Source organism: Herpailurus yagouaroundi, unplaced genomic scaffold, assembly GCF_014898765.1.
Source record: "Herpailurus yagouaroundi ecotype Mexico unplaced genomic scaffold, PumYag 29, whole genome shotgun sequence".
NCBI lineage: Eukaryota > Metazoa > Chordata > Mammalia > Carnivora > Felidae > Herpailurus > Herpailurus yagouaroundi.
In genome coordinates, this window is record NW_024412377.1 from 32,591,974 (window position 1) to 32,602,985 (window position 11,012).

At 37.0% G+C, this 11,012-nt stretch overlaps 1 protein-coding gene across 8 annotated transcripts in view; it reads right to left on the reverse strand.

Annotated features, from left to right (window-relative positions):
* Positions 1–5,180: 5,180 nt before the first annotated feature.
* TTC33 (tetratricopeptide repeat domain 33) overlaps positions 5,181–11,012 on the reverse strand; it is a 39,767-nt gene continuing 33,935 nt past the window's right edge. For all 8 annotated transcript variants that reach the window (XM_040496022.1, XM_040495992.1, XM_040495997.1 and 5 more), the window contains one exon: positions 5,181–7,194. In XM_040496022.1, the coding sequence (XP_040351956.1) occupies positions 6,841–7,194 (354 nt within the window). In that variant the 3' untranslated portion in view covers positions 5,181–6,840. The remainder of the gene's footprint in view (positions 7,195–11,012) is intronic.

Here is an 11,012-nt window from a genome sequence, read left to right on the forward strand (position 1 = left end):
TTTGACAATAAATTTCATATATAAATTAAAAAAAAAAAAAGAAAAAAGAAAACAAAAGGGCAGAGCACCTCGTGCCTCAGACGGGTTAAGTGTCCAACTGTTGATCTCAGCTCAGGTCATGATCTCACAGTTCATGAGATTGAGCCTTGCATGGAGCCCAGCTAACAGCTGAACCATCAGTGCAGAGCCTGCTTGGGATTCTCTCTCTCCCTCTCTGCCCCTCTCCCACTCGCGTTCTCTCTCAAAATAAACTTAAAAAAAAAAAAAAACGAAAAAAGAAAACCAAAGGCAAACCACAGATAGGGACAAATTATTCACAATACAAATATCTCATAAAGAGTTTTTACCCAGAATATAGAAGAAATCCTTACAAGTCAATAATTAGATAACCCAAATGAAAAACTGGCAAAATACTTGAACAGGCCCTTCCCAGAAGAAGATACACAAATGTCAAATAAGCATATGAAGAAACATTTAACATTACCAAAGACATGCATATTAAAACTACAATGAGGGGAGCCTGGGTGGCTCAGTTGGTTGAGCATCTGACTGTTCATTTCAGCTCAGGTCATGACGCCAGGGTTGTGGGATTGAACCCTGTGTTGGGCTCTGCGCTGAGTGTGGAGCTTGTTTAAGATTCTCTTTCCTTCTGCCCATCTCTGCCACTCATGCTCTCTCTCTAAAACAAAAAAACGTTGGGGCGCCTGGGTGGCGCAGTCGGTTAAGCGTCCGACTTCAGCCAGGTCACGATCTCGCGGTCCGTGAGTTTGAGCCCCGCGTCAGGCTCTGGGCTGATGGCTCAGAGCCTGGAGCCTGTTTCCAATTCTGTGTCTCCCTCTCTCTCTGCCCCTCCCCCGTTCATGCTCTGTCTCTCTCCCAAAAATAAATAAACGTTGAAAAAAAAAATTAAAAAAAACAAAAAAACAGAAAAAATGTTTAAAAATGAGAAATACTATATATACATCCACTAGTTAAAAAACAATGACAATATCAAGCTTTGACAAGGATATAGAGCAACTGAAACCTTTAAATACACTGCTTGTCAGAATGCAAAATGGCACAGATACCATGGGAAAGTTTTAGTTTTCTGTAAAGTTACACATAACTTACCATAAGATGCAACAATCCTACCTCCAGGTATTTAACCAAGAGAAATGAAAACACATATCTACACACAGACCTGCAACATATGTACACAGCAGCTTTATTCATAAGAGACCACAACTTAGATGTTTATCAACAACCTAGATGTCCATCAACATATATGAATAGCTACAAATTGTGGTGTATCCATACAACAGAATAATACTCAGCAACAAAAATAAAACATATTGCCAATATACAAAATAGCATAGATGAATCCCAACATGGGTGGATTTCAAAAGTATGCTGAACAAAAAGTGTCAAACACAGAGTAAATATTGTATGGTTTATTTGAAATTCTACAAAAATCAAATCTAATTTACAGTCACAGGAAGTATAGTAGTTGAACAGTACTGGTTGTTGCAGTGGAGAAGAACTGACTGCAAATGAGCAGTAGAGAACTTTTTGGGTGATGTAAATATTCTATCTCTTGATGGTATTGGGGATTCTGTGTTGTTCACATTTGTTAAAACTCTACAAACTGTAGGGGCACCTGAGTGGCTCAGGTGGTTCAGTGACTAACTCTTGATTTCAGTTCAGGTCATGAACTCATGGTTTGTGGGATCGAGCCCCACATCAGGTTCCACACCAGCAATGTGGAGCCTGCTTGGGATTTTCTCTCTCTCAAAAAATAAATATTAAAAAAAAACCCAAAAAACTCTAACTGTAGACTTATAACATAGGGTGCATTTTATTATATGTATATTACACTTTTAAGAAAGTTGACAGGGTAGGCAGAGAATGTGATTTATTTTACATTCTTTCATTCTAATTAAAGTGAGTCAATGGGGCACCTGGATGGCTCAGTCAGTTAAGTGTCCGACTTCAGCTCAGGTCACGATCTCACGGTTCGCGAGTTCAAGCCCCGTGCCAGGCTCTGTGCTGACAGCTCAGAATGCTTCAAATTCTGTGTGTGTGTGTGTGTGTGTCTCTCTCTGCCCTTCCCTGCTCGCACTCTCTCTCAAAAATAAACATTAAAATTTTAATTTTTAAAAAATATTTTATTTTTGAGAGAGAGAGAGAGAGAGAGAGAGAGACTGTGAGTGGGGGAGGGGCAGAGAGAGAGGGAGACTCAGAATCTGAAGCAGGCTCCAGGCTCCGAGCTGTTGGCACAGAGCCTGACATGGGGCTCGAACTCATGAACTGTAAGATCATGACCTGAGCTAAAGTCAGACACTTAGACCCACTGAGTCACCCAGGTGCCACCCCCCCACACTTTTTTTTTTAAATCAAGTCAATATTGTGGTCTATGACAATTCCAAGTGAGTAGATCTTTTAAATATTCTGAAAATGTTTACATATTACCTTGCAATTAACATTACCTTAAAATTAACATTCCAATAACATAGAATTACCATGATCAAAAAAAAAAATTGGAAAAAAATTCCCAATTTGGTTTTTATCTCATACTTTGAAATGTAATTTTCATAGGGTGCCCGAGTGGCTCAATTGGTTAAGTGTCCAACTCTTGGTTTTGGCTCAGATCATGATCTCACAGTTCCATGAGATTAAGCCCCGTGTCAGGCTCCTCGAAGATAGCACAGAACCTGCTTTGGATTCTCTCTCCCTCTCTCTGCCCCTCCTCTGATTGCTTTCCCTCTCTAAAAATAAATAAATAAACTTAAAAAAAAGACTAAACAAATTTATTCTAAAAAAAATGAAATATAATTTTCACTAATTTTTGTTGGAGTTTGAGGAAATCATAAAATAATACCCTTTGTCCCCTCCTGTCTTCTGAGCCACTTGAGAGACCAAGTCAGGCAAATGGAGATTCAGTATGTCAGATTAATTGCTGAAAGATCTAGGTTAAAGGATGTAATTTAGGTTTGTGCTGAAAATGGCCACCTAATAGCTAACCCAGAATTAGACAGACCTGCTCACCAAGGCATGGGCAATCCTACACAACCACAGAGCAGAGAGCCTTCACTGCAAAGTTTACATGTCTGGCAAGAGAACACAACATAGGCTCCACAAACATGATAAATCCCAAAAAAGGGGTTTGCGTGTCCAGTTTTTTATCCCAAACGCTCTTTCCCAGGGAGGCGGGAGGGATAAGGGAAGGGAGCAATTGCTTGCTTAATGGATGTCCAAAGAAGCACCGTGAAAGGAGGCTACCTCTGCCCTCTGACTTCCCCACAAAGGGTAGATCAACATTTCTCCACCTTGGCACACACAGCAAGTTCACATACAACACTCACAAAGGCACAATTCATGGTACACCAGCCACAAGGCTATCCAGGGCTACCCCTTCCCTTCCATTCAAGGGGGCATATTTAATTGCAAGTGACTAAAGTGACATATTTCAGGGGTGCCTGGGTGGCTCAGTCGGTTAAGCGTCCGACTTCGGCTCAGGTCATGATCTCGTGGTTCATGAGTTCGAGCCCCATGTCGGGCTCTGTGCCGACAGCTCAGAGCCTGGAGCCTGCTTCAAATTCTATGTCTCCCTCTCTCTCTGCCCCTTCCCTGTTCACACTGTCTCTCTTTCTCAAAAATAAACATTAAAAAATTTTTTTTAAGTGACATATTTCATTTTAATTTACTTTGATAATGAGTAAATCACAAATTTCTGTATTTTATTACTGGTATAAAACAAAAACAAAAACAAAAACAAAACAAAAAAACAAAACAAAAAACCCCTTACTTTCTCCATCCTAAAATGTCATCAGTTACAAAGTACACACCACAGGCTTGATAAAAATCTCTCAGAAAAAAACACATCTAATATACCCATTGATTTAAAGATAATTATGGAACTATGGTTCTTGTGTCAACTCATAACTCACTTAGATACACATATGTCATGAAATCAGAGCTCAGAATGGCTGGTCCAGAGTCAAATTAGAAAGGTGTGTGTGTGTGTATATATGTGTGTGTGTGTGTGTGTGTGTGTGTGTGTGTGTGTGTGTGTGTGTTTTCAGGCTTTGTGAAAAAGCCTCTATACACACACATACAAACTTTTCTTACTGCTGGGAACGGTAGTGACAAGCTTTTGATGTCATTACATAAAACATAATTTTCAAACTGAAGAGGCTATCCTGGTCAGTTATAAGCATGAAAACTCTTAGCTTTCTCAGACAAAGTTTCTTTAGTTAAGTCTTAATTATAGTTTTACCAAATAACATCAATTTAAAAGTCTTTATGCTAAGACTACTACCATAAAATTTTGCACCTAGGTCCCAATTACAGATCTGGGTTCTGTGATTTATACCTTGCATGATTTTTCAACGTGTATGTAGTATTTATTAGCACATTTAGGATAAATACTCTATAATCTAAAATCTTGTCATCTACAGAATAATATATGGATTCTCAATTATCAGGCATGACCTGGATGTGTGGTGTTCTGACTAATGAGTATCTATGCCATACAATTTTCAAACAAGAATAATATAAATTATGTTCAATACAGTGTTTAGTGTTATTTCAGAAGGTATATTAAACATCTTAAATTACATCACTGTAGCATCAACTATTTTTCTTTCAGACTCAAAAGTATTTGTTAGTGAAGTTAACAGGTTTAGCAAATGTCTGTAGATCACTATTCACATCTTTACAAAATGATATATGCATTTTTCTCCTCATGCATAGAAGATACTAGCTGAGAATCTTTTGGAGCATGGATAAATGAGCTGCCTTCCCTCTCCATAATACAGAAAAAACACTAGGTTCTGTTAACAGAATTTAGTGGCTACATGCCTTCCATCCTGGGTCTTGCCTCTTTTGGGGCTGAGGCATAGATTTTATGCCAAGAACAATCCCACCTGTTATGCCAAGAACTGATAACCATCTGTCCTATAATACCAAAAGTAGTGACTTCTCACTTTCTGATAAAGATTACAAAGTTCTCCTACCTTCCTAAAATCAGAAGAAACTGAGGTTAAATATCTCCATACTAATTCAAGTTCTTCATAGAAATAGCTAACATTTACTGAGTACTTCCTATGCAAGATACAAGGTGCCTTACATATTTTATTTTCACATAAGAAAGAAATTAAATAAATCAAATTTTTCAAAAGCTAACAACACAGAGGCAAATCTTTAAAGTGCAGAAAAAACTATTTATTCACAAATTACACGATAAACAAAAACCCACTACTCAAAACCACATACCAAATGGTGAATGCTCACTTCTGTATATACTCAAGTATCTACCCTGTGAGAATATCCTTTATTAAACAAAATAAAATGTAACTAATATTTGTGTTTTTCAATTACTCTAAAACTAACCTAACCACAGCTAACCTTCTGATGTAACTTTGAGGGAAAATATAACACTCTGAAAAAAAAAAAAAAAAAAAAAAAGAGGTAAGCATTCCACTAAAGGAAACATTTTTTAAATCATCTCAGAAAAATGTAGACCATTACTTACATGCTCCAACAGGTTAAGGTAAGATTCTTTAAAACAGCTTACTTTCATCTCTGACAAGGAAAAAATTAATTTTACAGCAAAAATAGCTTCCTGAGTGTCAGAAGTAACAGGACCCAGTAGTTCTATATAATTGTACTATAATATATGTAGTATAAAAATAACTCATATTAGCAATGACAGTATTGATTTGTGAATGCGATCGTGGCCTTTCAACGAAATATTTCTTTAAATATATTCTTCTCTACTCATGGGATTGTACTGTTAAGTCATGTTTCAGTTCCTATGTATGTCATGCCCAAGATATATACATTCACTGACACTCATAAACATCCCTACTTTTTTAGAAAGACATAATTTAGCTATTTACAATTGTAATTTAATTGAGTAGTTCCAAAAAAGTTATCTAGAAAAAGAATTCCAAACCGTCAGCTGGAACGTTAAAAGCAAAAGGTAAGTTTTTTTCAGAGTTTTTAAGCTTTTAAAAATAAGGAGAAGAAAATACTACTTTTGACTGGGCCAGTGCAGCAGTACAATTTGATATGACACATCGATAAAAGCATTTTTCAAAAATGCACATCTTAAACATGACTCACTTGTGGTAAGGAATACTCTATCTACTTTTACAACTAAAACAATAAAACCATCATTGTGACATTGATCAGTATTTCACATATCTAATACTGAAGAAGGCAACTACCATTGTTGTAATAATTTTGAAGTCAAAATATAAGCACAAATCAGAATGAAGAGAAAGTCCAGAAAATGTTTAGAATGTACACAGTTGCATGCATTTTCAGCCAAACTTTCAAAGATCCCAAAAATAACCAAATGACAACTTTGAATCAAAATAAATGTCAAAAAATATTTGAGCTTTGGGAGACTTCCTCTAATGCAACCAGAAAAACAGAAGAGTGAATAGTAACAGGAGTATTAGGAGGGAAAGAAATCACCAACTTCCTTTATCGTGAAACAAAAGCCAACGAGTCAACATTTTAATAACACTGGCCATCAAGTTATTCACTATTAGAGAATTCACTTTTCAAGTTGTGTCTTTAAAATGCATTCACTTACATTTTTGGATTATTTTTTAAAGTTTATTAATCAAACCCCACTGTACTCACAATTCTAATCTTAAGTAGTTTAAATCGTAACTTATCAAAGCACAGCCCAAACACTACACGATAATTCTACCATTTAGTTTTTATATGCCTCATCTGCAAAACTCATTTTACAAACAGGAGTTTTATTCTGTCTCTCCACAGTAGATGTCCCTAGGCCTCAAACTTTAAGAGCAATCAAAAAGCCAGATTCAAAGGGTTCCTGCTACTTTATCGGGCTTTGATAAAAACAGAGCCATCTGGTGGTGTAGCACCATCTTCCTTCTCAGTGACCGTCTCTACAGTCCCAGAGGCCGAAACAATAACCATTGTCTTATTTGCTGAAACTGTCTTCTGTTTCTCCGCAATTGCTGCACAAACAGCAACAATCTCATCACTTTCAAAGTCATAGTCGGGGATTGACTTTGGTGAGAAATGTGTCATTTCCGCTGACGCGTCACACTTCTTAATCTTCTGTGCTACCTTCTGCTGCTCCTGGAGTGTTCTTGCCCAAGAAAGGTCTTCTTTCCATATTTCAGGGTTCATTGGATAGATGTGAAGGGCTACCTGAAAACTTCGAATTGCCTAAGGGAGATAAAAAAAAAAAATCAGAGTTTTTCCTTTGCTTTATTTTAAAAAATGAGTGGATTTAATAGAATCCACAATATCTCCATCTATATCTTTTTTTTACTATATATGTATATATATGATATAATATATAATATATATTAATATGTATATATATGTATGTATGTATATAAGATATATACATATATATATCTGTTTAAAAAACATATTAGAATGCAAGGATAGACATTTAGGCTGTACCCTTAACACTGCATGATGATTATGATGAAAAAAAAAAGTTAAAGAAGTGTGAAAGAAAGTGACTGACACATCACTGCTGAGGACTAAAAGTCCACTGAAGTACAATTAAGGATATGGTTTAAGACAGAGCAAATGCATTGTTCAGCTTCTGCAGACCAGCAAATATAAGAATCTAGGGATTTCTTGACTAAACCACGATCAGGAAGGTACCAAGAATGCCTACCTCTGAAGCCAAGAGCTTAGCTCTGAATAATGCTAACATGTATTGACTGTCACAAGAGAAAAAGGATATTAAAGAATGATAAAAGGGTCAATTGGCCCAGAATATATAACAATTATAAATATGTATGCATCCCAACATCAGAACACCTAAATATATAAAGTAAACACTGAGAGAAGTGAAGGAGAAATAGCAAATAAAGTAATAGCAGGAGACTGCAATACCCAAATCCAGTAATGAATACAGAGAGCATCCAGAAGGAAGATAAATACGGGAACAGAGAGCCTGAACAACACTATAGATCAAAGGGACTGAACAGACATATACAAAACATTCCACCCAACAGCACCAGAATACTCACTGTTCTCAAGGACAAACAACATTTTCTAGGAAAGATCACATGATAAGTGGATAGCATCACATGTTAGGCCACAAAACAAGTCTTCTTAACAAATTTAAGGTGACTAAGATCATACCAAGTATGTCATCATCTTTTCTTCTTTTTGAGAGAGTGAGTGAGTACAGGAGAGTGAGTGGGGGAGGGGCAGAGAGACAGAGGGAGAGAATCTTAAGCAGGCCTCACGCTCAGCTTGGAGCCTGACCCGGGGCTTGATCTTACGACCCTGAGATCATGACCTGAGCTGAAATCAAGAGTCAGACGCTTAACCAACTGAGCCACCCAGGAGCCCCGTTTTCTGACGACAACAGAGTAAAACTAGAAATCAACAGAAGAAAAACTGGGCAATTCACAAACAAGTAGAAACTACACAACGCAATCTTGAACGACCAATGGGTCAAAGAAATCAAAAGGGAATAACATCTTGAGACCAATGAGAATGAAAATATAACACATTAACATTTATGGGATAGAGCAAAAGTAGAACTAAAAGGGAATTTTATAGAGATAATTGCCTGCATTAAAAAAGAAGAAAGATGGGACGCTTTGGTGGTTCAATTGGTTAAGCGTCTGACTTCGGCTCAGGTCATGGTCTCAAGGTTCGTGGGTTTAGGCCCTATATCAGGCTCTGTGCTGAGAGTTCAGAGCCTGGAGCTTGCTTCAGATTCTGTGTCTCCCTCTCTCTCTGCCCCTCCCCTGCTTTCTCTTTCTCTCTCTCTCTCTCTCAAAAACAAATAAATAAAAACATTAAAAAATTTTTAAAAAAAGATCTTGATTGGTAAGTTAAATTTACACTTCAATTAGAAAATGAAGAACAAACTAAGTCATAATCATTTTCCAACAGCCAACTTTTGTTTTGTTTTGTTTTTAATTTTTTTAACATTTATTTATTATTGAGGGACAGAGAGAGACAGAGCATGAGCAGGGGAGGGGCAGAGAGAGAGGGAGACACAGAATCTGAAGCAGGTTCCAGGCTCTGAGCTGTCAGCACAGAGACCGATGTGGGGCTCGAACTCACAGACCGGGAGACCTGAGCCAAAGTTGGACGCTTAACCGACTGAGCCACCCAGGCGTGTTTTGTTTTTTAGTTTCAAGTTATTTAAATTCCAGTTAGTTAACATATAGTGTAATATTAGTTTCAGGTGAAGAACTTAGTGACTGATAACTTCCAATACTCAACTCTATGTAAAAACCTAAATAATTACTATTGGGGCTATCCCCAACTGTTGACTTTTAACTTACTACCTGATCTATTTATGTAAGTATTTTCTTGTGTTTTTGTCCAAATATATACATATATAGGAAGAATGGTTAGATGTTACAGTTTTTAGCATGTTTTCAATATATTTCTCATAGTGACCCTTCCTCTATAACATTTTAAGTATAGTCATTTTTTTCTTACCATTCCAGTCTTTCAAAAGAATCTCTTAAGTTGACATAAAAATTACACTCCGATTTTTCCAAGTAGAGCTCTAAAAAATTACATTAACTAAGGGAAAAAAAATAACACTTTTAATCCCTCTAAGAATTTCACAGTTTTAATCGGCAGAACCATATCAACAGGAAAAAAAATAAGAGTTGAACAACTGGTTCCCTTATTCAAAACAACTTAAAATATTAAGCAATTTTACTTTTACCGACTGGTTGAAAGTATCTCTACTGTGTCACCTGCAAGAGTTTCTTTCTCTATTGGGCAGTCTTTGCTAAACATTACATCCTAGAGATTTTTTTCCACATTACCATAGACACTTAACAAGCAAAAGTGATAATGCTTTGTAAGTTTTTAAATCAAGGAGAAATGGGGGGAAAGTATTGTGTAATAAGCTCCATTTGTTTTCCTGTTAACCTATAGAAAACAAAATACCATGAATTTATTTTCTCCAACTCTGGTATAAGTCTTCAGGTAAAAAAAAAAAAAAAAGGAAAATGGACTTCGGTTAAACTGGTTTCCATCAGTGTGAACCTCATTTTGGATTGTCATATTTAAGTTACTTGAAACCAATTATTCTCTCATCAAAATTCCATATTTATGATTTCTGAGAGTTTGACACTTTTTGGTAAATAGAAATAATATTTACAAGAGTACCAGAAAAATCTAAGTTATCTATAACTTACTAAAGCCATTGTTAGTAAAGTTAAATTCAGGTTTTACCAGTAATTTCCTTAGCCTTTAAAGAAACCATTTTTAATTTTTTATTGTTGTTTTACTTCTACCTGTAAAAGGCAAATAAAGCCTTGAAACAATCTTAGTTAATGAGAAACAAAATCTGCCAGTACTAGATTAGATTTGCAAACACTCTTTAGGAAGTCAGCTGCCAGGTATACGTAGCCCTGCCAAAACAAAAACAAAAACAGGATAATTGTCTTAACCACCTCTCATCTATTTAGCCTGTGCTTCCTACCAGTTATGGTCCAGACAAGTTGAGAAATGCATTACGTACCAATTAATAACAAAACAACACAATAAGTATTCCACTTTCATAAGCTTCTATCCTGCCCCGTTTTCCCCTCACTAAGCTTGACAACTTTTCCGTCTAAATATTTATCATCATTACTCTCCCATACTCTACTTTCTTCTTTCCCTTACATAATCTATTAGGGGTTTTGTCTCCATGTGCTACATAATTGACGTTTAAATTGGAAAAGATGGGGGCGCCTGGGTGGCTCAGTTGGTTAGGCGTCGACTTCAGCTCAGGTCACGATCTCGCGGTCCGTGAGTTCGAGCCCCGCGTCGGGCTCTGGGCTGATGGCTCAGAGCCTGGAGCCTGCTTTGGATTCTGTGTCTCCCTCTCTCTCTGCCCCTCCCCCGTTCATGCTCTGTCTCTCTCTGTCTCAAAAATAAATAAACGTTAAAAAATAAAAAATAGGGGCGCCTGGGTGGCACAGTCAGTTAAGCGTCCGGCTTCAGCCAGGTCACGATCTCGCGGTCCATGAGTTCGAGCCCCGCATCAGGCTCTG